The sequence below is a fragment of the Salmo salar genome, chromosome ssa16 (assembly GCF_905237065.1).
Source record: "Salmo salar chromosome ssa16, Ssal_v3.1, whole genome shotgun sequence".
Classification (NCBI taxonomy): domain Eukaryota; kingdom Metazoa; phylum Chordata; class Actinopteri; order Salmoniformes; family Salmonidae; genus Salmo; species Salmo salar.
In genome coordinates, this window is record NC_059457.1 from 48,367,359 (window position 1) to 48,381,370 (window position 14,012).

Sequence of the window (14,012 nt, forward strand, 5' to 3'; positions counted from 1 at the left end):
AACAGTACAACTGCCCCCCCCCCCCCCACCCCCCACCCACAGAATGGATCATGTGAGGATTTGTGTGAGTAGTAGAGAGTGATAGGCCAACAAGTGATATATGCTTCAGTAAGATTGGCTTTTTAGTGTCCATAGCAATGGTTAGAAAGTAGAGGATGTGGTGGCAGCGGCAGAGAAATATTTGGGTGTATGACATTTTATGTCAGAAGATGTACAGGGTGTGTTGAGTGGTGGTGTCCAGTCCTTCTTGTTCGTTGACCTGAGGTAGGACTAGATACGTTTAAATAGTGAAATAGGGAGGTGGGTTATTAATGAGTGTAGGGTTAGATGGTAGGATATATTTATTTGTTTTAATTTTCCCCATGCAAAGTAAAAGGGATTTATACCCCCAGTCTAGTTGATGGCGGTAATGCAACATTTACTGGATGCCAACCAGCGTTAAACCTCATCGAAGAACAAGGGCGCAAAATACAACTTCCTGGTTTGATAAACTGTGAGTGACATCTTTCGCGATAGAGGCAATTTCGTACGTTGTATTGACGACGGCCTTGTCTTGGAATGTAACATAATCGCTTTATCCGTCAAGAGTGAAATACATATTCGTCTGTCACTTTCGGAAAATATCACATTAACGTGCTTTCTCTTAAACGTTATAATGGTTCATGACAAGAGTGAGTAAGCTCATGGTAAGTCGAAGTAGCTAGCAAGCTATGGTGTCCGCCTTGGCTTGGTTTCGATGTAAAAGTCAGCAAGAAAGCTAATGGTAGCCATATCACTTCTGTAGTTAGCTTAAGTCTATCTGTACAGTAGCTAGTTATTTAATATATAAAGAAAGGAACCGTGGCCAGCTATCTGGCTAACGTTATTAGCTAGCTTCTATGTCAGCGTGCTTGTTGTTGTGTGCCTTTCTGGTCAGCATACCACCTTAAGAAGTTGGCCTCTAGCGAGCTATCTTACGTTAGCTAGCTAACGTTACTCTTTAGCTCGAAACTTTATGGTTACTAGTTAGTTACTCGTAGCCATTATCAATTCGCATCATGATTGAGTGTATATATAACGAGCTTATCAAAAACCACTAAGTTGGCTAGCTTACAGTTAGTTAGCCAGCCAGGTAACATTAGCTAGCTAATGTAACTAGTTGGTTGGTTACTTAACTTACTAGTACTTGGACGGTGCGCTATTTTGTTTATGTTGGTGAAAGCTAGGTAGTTAGCTTGGTTCAGTCTAAGTTAAGCTCTATGTCTAAAGAAACTAGCTAGCTAGTTACCAGTTGACGTTGTAGCATGGTTCACCACAAATTATGAGTCAGATCAGTGTCCACTGCAGAGGGATAACGGTAGGTAGCTAACGCTTTAACGTTAGTCAGGTAGCTAGATGGCTTAAATGCCACTGTTGTCGATGATTCTAACGCTTTGCTAGTTTTGCTAGCTACCACGTTAGTGTTCAATATGAGCTAGCTAACGTTGGGTAACACTTGCCAACATTGTCATGTTATCTGTCTTGGATTTCGGGTCGTTGCTTGGTGCAGTGAGATGACTAAACAAACAACAGAGACAGATCCATGCCATGCTTCTGTAACAGCCAAATCTGCCTGTTATGTGAATTGTCCGATGGGGTTCTCGACCAGTTTTAGCCCAGTTAAACTATCTTTGCTGCTTTATCGTAATGTCGGCTTGTCTGTCTGGTCTTTAGGGCCGATACCTGTGTATAACATGTGTTGCCTAATTGTTATTGTTGCAGAGGAGCCGCTGAACAAAGCTGCCAAAAAGCCTCCTACCTTTCGAATGTAAGCTCAACGACTGACTTGTGCTTCTATTTAAAGTACTGATTTGGAGACAGACTTTTAATACTGTCTGGTGTATGGATGGGCTGATGTGACACGATAATGATTGAAGATTGATGCAAACTTTCCATGTTGACACTGACTGTGTGTGTGTGTGTGTGTGTGTGTGTGTGTGTGTGTGTGTGTGTGTGTGTAGGGGATGAGAGGAGCACAGGTGCAGCAGCAGCGTTTACGGCTGTGGGGTCAGTGACTCTCTGGGCTCAGGATGGCGCAGGGAGGCCCTCCGCTAGACTATCACATCCTGCAGGACCTCAAGCAGCGCTTCCCCGAGATCCCAGAGGGAGTAGTGTCCCAGTGCCTTCTGCAGGTAGGATACAGCAGACAGACAGCTATGAGCACACCCTACGTCCCAAAGGGCACCCAATTGTGTTACTTTTGACCAGAGCCATATTAGCCCTGGTTAAAAGTAGTGTACTGCATAGGGAATTACATGCAGACCACTCTGCAAAATAAAAATACACTTACATTTTATTCAATAATTTCATCTAAACTGCTCGCACGCGACTGCGTAGTCAGGTGCTAAAGTCCCACCTCTCCCATCTCATTGGTTTTTAAGAGCATTTACCCACGTGGGTGATTGAAAGATGAACTGAGGTCCACACTCCAGTCCAGTTGGTGGTGGTAATGCACCTTAAAGTTGGTTGCCAACCGACAGTCAGAAGAAGAAGACTACTGATGGAGGAGAGATTACTATTTGATATTAAAAAAATTATATTTAACCCTTATTTAACTAGGCAAGTCAGTAAAGTACACATTTTTATTTACAATGATGGCCTAGGAACAGTTGGTTAACTGCCTTGTTCAGGGGCAAAACAACAGATTTTTATCTTGTCAGCTCGGGGATTCGATCTCGCGACCTTTCGGTTACTGGCGCTCTAACCACTAAGCTACCTGCCGCCCCTACTAGAAACTATTATTTCCCCTTCTATCTTTTATCTGGGGGTTAAATGTCAGACTAGAGAACACACTATTTTGTGACTCGAAATGGGTCAAAATTCTACGAAGATCCAGGGAAAAAAGGACAGTGTGCATTTAACAACCCAATGTTTATATCTCAGAACAAATTAGCTAGCAACAGCATGTCCGTGAATCATTCATGTGTTTCGACCTGTCCCCAAATTAATATAAACTCAGCAAAAAAAGAAGCATCCTCTCAAATGTGTTTCTTTTCAGCAAACTTAACATGTGTAAATATTTGTATGAACATAACAAGATTCAACAACTGAGACATAAACTGAACAAGTTCCACAGACATGTGACTAACAGAAATGGAATAATGTATCCCTGAACAAAGGGGGGGTCAAAATCAAATGTAACATTCAGTTTCTGGTGTGGCCACCAGCTGCATTAAGTACTGCAGTGCATCTGGTCCTCATGGACTGCACCAGATTTGCCAGTTCTTGCTGTGAGGTGTTACCCCACTCTTCCACCAAGGCAAGGTCCCGGACATTTCTGGGGGGAATGGCCCTAGCCCTCACCCTCCGATCCAACAGGTCCCAGACGTGCTCAATGGGATTGAGATCCGGGCTCTTCACTGGCCATGGCAGAACACTGACATTCCTGTCTTGCAGGAAATCACGCACAGAATGAGCAGTATGGCTGGTGGCATTGTCATGCTGGAGGGTCATGTCAGGATGAGCCTGCAGGAAGGGTACCACATGAGGGAGGTGGATGTCTTCCCTGTAATGCACATGTTGAGATTGCCTGCCATGACAACAAGCTCAGTCCGATGATGCTGTGACACACCGCCCCAGACCATGACAGACCCTCCACCTTGAGCGGACACTCGTTGGTGCGCACAATAATTGAATAATATAGATTTCTAAATTTATTTTGCAAAGCTCACGCATGCGACGCGAGCAGTGCAGTCAGCCTGTTAGTGTCTTAACGACCGTTCCACAGGTGCATGTTCATTAATTGTTTATGGTTCATTGAACAAGCATGGGAAACAGTGTTTAAACCCTTTACAATGAAGATCTGTGAAGTTATTTGGATTTTTACGAATTTTCTTTGAAAGACAGGATCCTGAAAAAGGGACGTTTCTTTTTTGCTGTGTTTAGTTGGTTCAGTGTTCGTTTTGACATTTCAACCTGCGTGTCTAGATTGCGTCTGGTGTGGATGTGCAAAATTAACATTCGCGCAATGGCACACGCGTGCTCGGTCTACACAAAATGTTAAGGTGCCATTTTGGAAGCATAGATACACAACAGGCTACAAACGTACTCATTTTCTTGTTGAAGTTCCTGTATGCTGTTACACATGAAGTTGAACATTGACAGCTGTTTGTGGGGTTTAGTCGACGATTTAGTCGGGGTTAGTGACCCTCTGTTTTCTACAGTTAATAGACAGAGAGCAGTGACCGCTATAGAACTCCAGTCTGGCCTCCATCACTGAGCTTGCTGTTCTGCTGTCTCCTCTCCTCCAGAACAACAATAACCTGGATATATGCTGCCGCCTACTGGCTCAGGAGAGTAACAGATACCTCTATGGGGAGTTCCACAGTCCGGAGGAGGTTCGCCTGAGCCGGAACCACATGCTGCACATCCAGTTGGGCTACCCCCCCCCGGAGGTGGGCAAGCCCAACGGGGGTGGGCGCTCCCTGGTGCATAGCTCCAGCGACGGTCACATCGAGCTTCCGCGGGCCGGCTTCCAGGAACCCCTCTCGGCCCCCGCCACCATGGCACCCTCGCCGGGGTACAACCCCTTCTTCATGAAGGAGCACGGGGGACGCTCAGCCAGCACCCCCACCCCTCCTCCTATGCAGGGCATGTCCCCTACCTACTCCCCCGTTCCCCGCTACACCATGAATCCCATCACAGTCACCCTCTCCCAGAACCTTCCCAATGCCCCCCAGGCCCTGCATATCCCCGTCGGTCACTATGGTAACAGTGGCGGCAATGCCCTCTACCTCCGTCCCTCCCCCTCCCAGAGCCCCCAGCCCTCTCCTTGGCCTTCGCCCGGGCAGCCTGTGTATCAGCCCTCGCCCTACGCCACTCCCACCTACCAGTCCCCCTATAGCTCACCCCAGCACCAACCCCACCAAGTGCAACCCCAACAGCAGGTACAGCCCCAGCATCAAGTCCAACACCAGCACCAGCCCCACCCCCAGCACCAGCAGACCCATGTCTTCCTGCCAATCAGCCCTCCCACCCTGGCCAGCATGCCATACCACCAGCACCACCAACAGCAGCAGCCCATCTACCGGCCCTACCTGCCCAAGAGTTCCCTGAAGAACCAGATCGAGATCACCTTGGAGGGTACACGGCCCCGCAGCAACTCCCCCGTCCACTGTCCCCCGGGCCAGACGCTCTACATGGCCACAAGCCCCTCACCCAGCTCACCCCAGCGAGGCCTTAGTGGCGGGGGCCCCGCCGCATTCCACCCCGGGGTCTACCTGCACCAGGGCCCCGCGCGGCCCAGACCTGCCTCCTCGCCCCAGCCGGGCAGCCAGGCGGGCTACACCTTTAAGATCAAAGTGTCCCCTGGCCAGGCCCAGCAGAGGCCCCCCTCAAGCTCCCCTCCTGAGTCTCTGCTCAACATGGTGGACCAGGGGGAGCACCATGCGCTGGCCCCGGCGCCTATCCTGCCCATCTCGGCTCTGCCCGGTAACATCGCCAGCCACATCGCCAACCGCATGCCCCGCCGGTCCAGCTCGGGCTCCGATGACTACGCTTACACCCAGGGTAGGCACGGCTTATGGATGGATAAGTGTGTGTGTGCGCACGCATTTCTGTGTTTACCAGTGCGCTTATTTGCTCTTTATAAAATGGGTGGGTCTAATCCTAAATGTTTATCGGTTAAAACCACATTCCAGCCTATGTCTATTCCACAAGTTACCACCGGCTAAATCTATGACGTTAAAATGCCTATTTACTCTGTTCCATCTGACTGCGCAATTCCTCTGTCTCATCAGCCAGGCAGTTTATAAACTTAATGTCTAGATGCTTTTTATGGAAGGGATCATCTCCCATTTCTTTTAGACTAACATTGTTTCATTATTCAAATTGGGTCTTCAGCTGTCCCATAATAATGAACGTGTTGGGAGTCGGGATGAGACGGACAGGTAGGCAGCTTTTCTCAGCAGGTTGAAATCATGAATCTACATAATTTTTATGGATAGTTCTTTGTATATTTCAATAGATAACAGGACAAACGAAACGAAGTGCAGCTAGTTTGCAGTCTTTCCAGCTTCAGTTTGAAGTGATTGGGTTAGCTGTGTTGTTGGCTAGCTCTCGAACAACAGAGTCCTGATAAGAGAGTACATTTTCTACGCCAGATGAAATTGCATCATTAGTTCGTTGTTATGAATGTATCCAAAAAATGTCACTAGAAAACAGCTTAAACAAATGCAGCTACTGTTATTCTGTCTGCACGGTTTGACATGACTGGCTAGCAAGCAAGGGATAAGAACGCTGCCAGCCGGTATGGCAATGGAACATTTAGAACCAACTGGGTCACGTCCATAGATACAGAACAAAAAGACTGAACGACTGGTTGCGTCTCTGGCAATTGAACCGATAGAACGAACTACCAGCCGGTTAGGTAGCAACCCTAGATTTGTGTTTGGACTATATGTTGTGCAAGGATGAAATGGTATGAATAAATTCATCAAAATAACATTTTTAATGAAAATATGTCAAAGCAGTCATCAAGGCAAAGGGTGGCTATTTGAAGAATCTCAAATATAAAATATATTTTGATTTTATTTGACACTTTTTTGGTGGGTTACTAAATGATTCCATATGTGTTATTTCATAGTTTTGATGTCTTCACTGTTCTACAATGTAGAAAATAGTAAAAATAAAGAAAAACACTTACATGAGTAGGTGTGTACAAACTTTTGACCGGTAGTGTATATATGGGTGCGTATGGACAGTTTATGAATAGCAAAGGTGTGTCAAAATTAAAGAATTTACATACATTCAGTGCATTCGGGAAGTATTCAGATCCGCCAGCTGATTTAAAAAAATAAATAATTAAAATATATATATATATATATTGCGGGGAACTGTGGGTATCCGACCCGATGCAGGACTCTATAGTATGTACGTGAGGGTGTGTTCCTGTGTGTATGCATTTGGTGTGCTTGCTCGTTTGCGTTTGTTCATCTGTGCACAGAACCATTCCTGCACATCCACCTGTGTATTCCTTCATCCCATCTGAAGCGCTGTGTTCCCTTCACTGTTTCCCCCAGCTCTCCTGCTGCACCAGAGGGCCCGGATGGAGCGTCTGCTGAAGGAGCTGCTCATGGAGAGGCAGAAAGTGGAGCAGCTGAAGGCAGATGTCAACGACATGGAGTACGACGCCCTCCAGAGACGCTTCAGACGAGTCAACAGCAGCAGCCTCATCCCCCGGGTAAGAGAGGGGGGGTACACACAGATGTGAAGGGACATAACATGGCGTGCACACACACAAACACACACCTGTGAAGTGTAAAGGCACACACGGTGATCACACATGCATACACGAACACACACACCTTTTGAAGGCATAGTACATAACGTGGCATGTGTGCGCTCACACATACCTTTAAATGCAATAGCACACACACACTCACTAGCTACATACATATAGTGCCTTCGGAAAGTATTCCGACCCCTTTACTTTTTCCACATTTTGTTAGGTTACAGCATCTTCGGCAGTGATTACAGCCTCGAGTCTTCTTTGGTATGATGCTACAAGCTTGGCACACCTGTATTAGGGGAGTTTTTCCTATTCTTCTCTTCAGATCCTCTCAAGCTCTGTCAGATTGGATGTTGAGTGTCGCTGCACAGCTAAAGTACCAGTCAAAACACCTCGTTTAAGGGTTTTTCTTTATTTTTACTATTTTCTACATGTAGAATAATAGTGAAGACATCAAAACTATTAAATAACACATGGAATTATGTAGTAACCAAAAAAGTGTTATCCGAATCAAAATGTATTTAATATTTGAGATTCTTCAAAGTAGCCACCCTTTGCCTTGATGACAGCTTTGCACACTCTTGGCATTCTCTCAACCAGCTTCATGAGGTAGTCACCTGGAATGCATTTCTATTAACCTGTTAGTGACCCCTTAACACGCGAATCACGTTAGCGGGATTGATTTGACAACAGCCAGTGAAAAATCAGAGCGCCAAATTCAAAACAGCAAAAATCTCATAATTAAAATTTCTCACACATACAAGTATTATACACCATTTTAAAGATAAGATTCTCCTTAATCTAACCAGATTGTCCGATTTCAAAAAGGCTTTACGGCGAAAGCAAAACATTAGATTATGTTAGGACACCACATAAACAAGAAAAGCCACACAGCCATTTTCCAAGCAGCTAGATGCATCACAAATACCAGAAATACAGCTAAAATATTCACTAACCTTTGATCTTCATCAGATGGCACTCATAGGACTTCATGTTACACAATACATGTATGTTTTGCTCGATAAAGTTCATATTTATATCCAAAAACCCCATTTTACATTGGCACGTAATGTTCAGAAATGTTTTCCCTCCAAACCTCCCAGTGAATGAGCACACATATTACAGAAATACTCATCATAAACTTTGATCAATATAGAAGTGTTATGCACAGAATTATAGATACACTTCTCCTAAATGTAACCGCTTTGTCAGATTTCAAAAAAGGTTCACGGCGAAAGCACAATTTGCAATAATCTGAGTACAGCCCAGAAGACACCAACAACAAGCAAACAGAAACCTGCCATTTTGGAATCAATAAAACTAAGAAATTACATAAATATTCACTTACCTTTGATTATCTTCATCAGAAGGCACTCCCAGGAACCCAGCTCGGCAATAAATGTTCGATAAAGATTATCTTTATGTCCAAATACATCCATTTTGTTCGCGCGTTAGGTTCACTATCCAAATCCACAACGCGCATGCTTACTCAGTCCAGACAAAGTCAAAAAAGTTATACTACAGTTTGTAGAAATGTCAAACGATGTATAGAATCAATCTTTAGGTTGTTTTTAACATATATCTTCAATAAAATTCCAACCGGACCTATCCGTTCTCTTTAGGAGTGAATATGAACTCAGCTCGCTCCCAAGTCCTTGCGCGTGACTGAGCCCATGCCTTATAATGGGACACCTACTTCCTTGGGCTGTTGTTCCCATCAAATTCACCATAGAATCTTCAAACAAAGTTCTAAAGACTGTTGACATCTAGTGGAAGCTTTAGGAAGTGCAAAATGAACCCTAAGTCACTGTATACTGTAAAGGCAATCACTTGAAAGAACTACAACTCAGATTTCCCACTTCCTGGTCAGATTTTTCTCAGGTTTTTGCCTGCCATATGAGTTCTGTTATACTCACAGACATCATTCAAACAGTTTTAGAAACTTCAGTGTTTTCTATCCAAATCTACTGTTGAATAGTGTGAACCGTGTGTGGGACGCAAGCGTCCCACCTCCCCAAGAGAGGTTAATACGTGAAGGTCTAAAAATGAAACTGGATCTCATGAGAACTGCCACAGGAAAGGAAGACCCAGAGTTACCGCTGCTGCGGAGGATAAGTTAATTAGTTACCAGCCTCAGAAATTGCAGCCCAAATAAATTCTTCAGTTCATTAACAGACACATCTCAACATCAACTGTTCAGAGTAGACTGGTTAAATCAGGCCTTCATGGTCGAATTGCTGCAAAGAAACCACTACTAAAGGACACCAATAATAATAAGAGACTTGCTTGGGCCAAGAAACACATCAGTGCCTGACCTCACTAATGCTCTTGTGGCTGAATGGAAGCAAGTCCCCATAGCAATGTTCCAACATCTAGTGGAAAGCCTTCCCAGAAGAGTGGAGGCTGTTATAGCAGCAAAGGGGGGGACCAACTCCATATTAATGCCCATGATTTTGGAATGACATGTTCGACGAGCAGGTGTCCAAATACTTTTGGGCATGTTGTGTATCTACACTGAACAAAACATTTCATGCAACATGTAAAGTGTTGGTCCCATGTTTCAAGAGCTGAAATAAAAGATCCCAGAAATGTTCCATACGCACAAAAATATTATTTCTCTGAAATGTTATGCACAAATGTTTTACATTCCTGTTAGTGAGCATTTCTCCTTTTCCAAGATAACCCATCCACTTGACATCTGTGGCATATAAAGAAGCTAATTAAACAGCATGATCATTATACAGGGGACAATAAAATGTCCACTCTAAAATGAGGGAGCGTGCAGTTGGCATGCTGACTGCAGAAATGTCCACCAGAGCAGTTGCCAGATAACTGAATGTTCATTTCTCTACCATAAGCCACCTCCCACATCGTTTTAGAGAATTTGGAAGTATGTCTAACTGGCCTCATAACCGCAGACCACATGTCTGGTGTCGTGGACAAGCGGTTTTCTGATGTCAATGTTGTCAACAGAGTGCCCCGTGGTGGGGTTATGGTATGGGCAGGAACAGAAGTGTAAAAATACTTTAAAGTACTACTTAAGTAGTTTTGGGGGTATCTTTACTTTTACTCGACTATTTATATTATGGACAACCTTTTACTTAACTACATTCCTAAAGAAAATAATGTACTTTTTACTCCATACATTTTCCCTGACATCCAAAAGTACGCTCCAATTCACATACTTATCAAGAGAAAATCCCTGGTCATCCCTACTACCTCTGATCTGGCAGACTCACTAATCACATGCTTTGCTTGTAAAATATGTCTGTTGTGTGCCCCTGGCTATCCATACATTCTTTTAAACATGAAAATGATGCCATTTGATTTGCTTAATATAAGGAATTTGAAATTATTTATACTTTTACTTTTGATACTTAAGTATATTTTAGCAATAACATTTGCTTTTGATACTTAAGTATATTTAAAACCAAATAATTTTATACTTTTACTCAAGTAGTATTTTACTGGGTGAGCTTCACTTTTACTTGTCATTTTCTATTAAATTATCTTTACTCTTACTCAAGTATGACAATTGGGTATTTTTTCCACAACTGGGCAGGCATAAGCTACAGACAGAGAACACAATTGCATTTTATAGATGGCAATTTAAATTCACAGAGATATCGTGACGAGATCCTGAGGCCCATTGTCGTGCCATTCATCCGCCACCATCACCTCATGTTTCTGCATGATAATGCACAGCCCCATGTCGCAAGGATCTGTACACAATTCCTGGAAGCTGAAAATGACCCAGTTCTTCCATGGCCTGCATACTCACCTGACATGTCACCCATTGATCATGTTTGGGATGCTCTGGATCAATGTGTACGACAGCATTTTCCAGTTCCTGCCAATATCCAGAAAGTTTGAAGAGGAGTGGGGACAACATTCCACAGGCCACAATCAACAGCCTGATCAACTCTATGCGACGGAGATGTGTCGCGCTGCATGAGACAAATAATGTTCACACCAGATACTGACTGGTGTTCTGATCCACAGCTTATGTTAAAGGTATCTGTGACCAACAGATGCATATCTGTATTCCCAGTCATGAGATATACATAGATTAGGGCCTAATTTATTTATTTCAATTGACTGATTTCCTTAAATAAACTGAACTCAGTAAAATCTTTCAAATTGTTGCATGTTGTGTTTTATATTTTTGTTCAGCGTAAATAACCATATACTGTACAGGTAACAGCCAAGATAATGGAAACACTTGAGTAAATGAGGGATGCGAAGTATATTTAAAGCAGGTGCTTCCACACAGGTGATGTTCCAGTGTTAATTAAGTAATGAATGTCCTATCGTGCTTAGGGTCATGTATAAAAATGCCGGGATGGCCATTTATTTTGGCTACCATGACTATGCCCTCATAGGATGACAATGCATGAAAACAATGTAAACCCTATGCCATGGCCGTCTTAGTCACCAGATCTCAACCCAATTGAACACTTAATGGAGATTCTGGACAGCGTTTTCCACCACCATCAACAAAACACCAAATGATGGAAGAATGGTGTCATCCCTCCAATAGAGTTCCAGACAGTTGTAGAATTTGTGCCAAGGTGCATTGCAACTGTTCTGGCTCGTTCTGGCCCAACGCCCTATTAAGACACTTAATGTTGGTGTTTCATTTATTTTAGCGGTTACCTGTATATGTGCATGCACAAACAGCTTTGATCTAATTCTTATCACATAGATAGGTATTTGTAAGTCTTTGTAGAGTATTAGATTTGGTAGGAAACCTTCTGTTATCTCATCCAATCCACTGGTGTTTGTGCCTGTTCCAGCCTGAAGAGATGACCCGATTACGCAGTCTGAACAGACAGCTTCAGATTGATATCGACTGCACCCTGAAAGAGACTGATCTGCTGCAGTCTAGAGGTGTGTACACACACACACACACACACACACACACACACACACACACACACACACACAGGCTTTTGAAGATGCAGTGTACAGGAACACCCATTCAGGAGTCAAATTACCAATGCTGTACTTATTGTATCATTTCCACAGGGAAGTTTGATCCGAAAGCTGAGAACAACTTTTATAAGAACATACAGACCGGTCCTGTGGTACCGCCCAAGCCAGGAAGGAAAGGTGAGAACCATGATGTCCTCTATCGTACCATTGTAAACATTGGTAACAATTTACTTAAAGGGGCAATCTGCAATTGATACATCCTTTTTTCTTTTTATACTTTTCAATGAATGATAGATAGATATAGATATATATATATCTATATCTATCTATCTCAAATTAATTATTGAAGAATAGAACCAATATAAATGCTTCATGAGCTTAGTTCAACTGTCGTACCCTGTCAGAACCCAACATGTAAGCTTGTTTTACTCCATTGTTTGTAAACAACATAGTTGTAGACAAACACTGCATAACCTCAGAACATGGTTCAAACTAATTTTGGTATCATGGATGGTCAGTCCTTGCATCCATAGCCCTGTCTATGAATTTGAGTGGTTACATTTTCTCCAGCCATATCCTTCAGCGTTTTACCAAAACAGTGGTGGAGTGTCCACTTCTTATTGTTTGTACAATTTTTTTTACTAAGACTATATATGCTATGTTTGTCTGTGTGATGCTAAGACTGTTTATATGCTGTGTTTGTCTGTGTGATGCTAAGACTTTATATGCTGTGTTTGTCTGTGTGATGCTAAGACTTTATATGCTGTGTTTGTCTGTGTGATGCTAAGACTCTGTCTTTCTCCCAGAGGTGGAGCGGAACGCCAAGCCTGTAGCTGCGGGGCCCCCTCAGAGGGACGAGGACTTTGAGGGAGCCCAGTGGAGCTGTGAAGAATGCACCTTCCTCAACCACCCTGCACTCAACCGCTGTGAACAGTGCGAGATGCCGCGCTACACCTGAACCTTGTCCAGCCCTATCCCGGATAGTAGTCACCCCCCCACCCTTACTTCCTCCATCCCTGTAAACTCCTCCAATTGGTCCCCGCCCATGGCTTTGTGTGATAACGCCCCCCCTTGCACTTTGACCCTTGTTTCCATTGGAGGAAAGCATTTTTACAGGAGAGGAAAGCGGAAGACTGTTCCCATGGAAACCTAAAAAGGAGGGACTAGCTGTTGAGCGGACAGTGGGTGTGGCTACAACTACTGGAGCGTTGTTTTTAAAGTACGCAGGAAGAAGAGGCGTGGTTTACAGAGTGAACATTCCGTTGCAGAATGAATGACTGCCCTGTTTACACGACTGAGCCCATTCCCAAACCCCGTGGACGAACGCAGGCGCTTCTTACAGTGGGACATTCCTCTACAAATGGCCAGGGCTGCACTGCACTCTCTCTGACAGTGGGACAATGCAATGGCTAAAAGAAAGGGTCTGGTGAACTCATCCTAATGTAGATTATACACTGTATCAGCTCTGTACCAAGAGCTCCTCCTTTCATCAAATGAAAAACACTAAAGAGACTTGCATATAAATATATTCCTGGTACTTGTATGCATATTATGCCCACACTGTATTCCGTGTTAAAAATGTCAATTTTCCTGTGCAAATGCCTCAAGTTGCTGTACTTAATAAAGGAGCTGATTCTATGTGACTGTTGCTTACACCTGGAATATTTCCTGTAGTTTCTCGTGTTTTTTTGTACTTCCTGTAGTTTGTGGCATTTTAGTTTAAAGGTCCAATATAGCCGTTTTTAGCTTGGTAACAATTTAAGTACCTTACTGTGATTTGTTTTTACATTTAAATGGTCAAAAGAAACAGCAATTTTGCAAGGGCTATCTA

At 43.7% G+C, this 14,012-nt stretch overlaps 1 protein-coding gene across 2 annotated transcripts; it reads left to right on the forward strand.

Annotated features, from left to right (window-relative positions):
- Positions 1–456: 456 nt before the first annotated feature.
- On the forward strand, positions 457–13,824 carry tab3 (TGF-beta activated kinase 1 (MAP3K7) binding protein 3). 2 transcript variants are annotated; one of them, XM_014149487.2, is made up of 8 exons: positions 457–686; positions 1,741–1,786; positions 1,980–2,150; positions 4,269–5,526; positions 7,038–7,198; positions 12,043–12,136; positions 12,275–12,358; positions 12,988–13,824. In XM_014149487.2, exons 3-8 carry the CDS (start codon positions 2,049–2,051, stop codon positions 13,137–13,139), a joined length of 1,851 nt encoding a protein of 616 aa, XP_014004962.1. In that variant the 5' UTR covers positions 457–686; positions 1,741–1,786; positions 1,980–2,048; the 3' UTR covers positions 13,140–13,824. The 2 variants fall into 2 exon arrangements, with proteins under 2 accessions (XP_014004962.1, XP_014004963.1); XM_014149488.2 differs by lacking the exon at positions 1,741–1,786 and having other exon boundaries at positions 458–686.
- Positions 13,825–14,012: the final 188 nt, after the last annotated feature.

What these genes read in the sequence shown, in the direction of transcription:
- tab3 (XM_014149487.2), top strand. Translation starts at nt 2,049, where the DNA reads ATGGCGCAGGGAGGCCCTCCGCTAGACTATCACATCCTGCAGGACCTC. An exon ending in TGTCCCAGTGCCTTCTGCAG is followed by an intron (nt 2,151 to 4,268) that starts GTAGGATACAGC and finishes CCTCTCCTCCAG; the next exon opens with AACAACAATAACCTGGATAT. An exon ending in GCAGCAGCCTCATCCCCCGG is followed by an intron (nt 7,199 to 12,042) that starts GTAAGAGAGGGG and finishes TGCCTGTTCCAG; the next exon opens with CCTGAAGAGATGACCCGATT.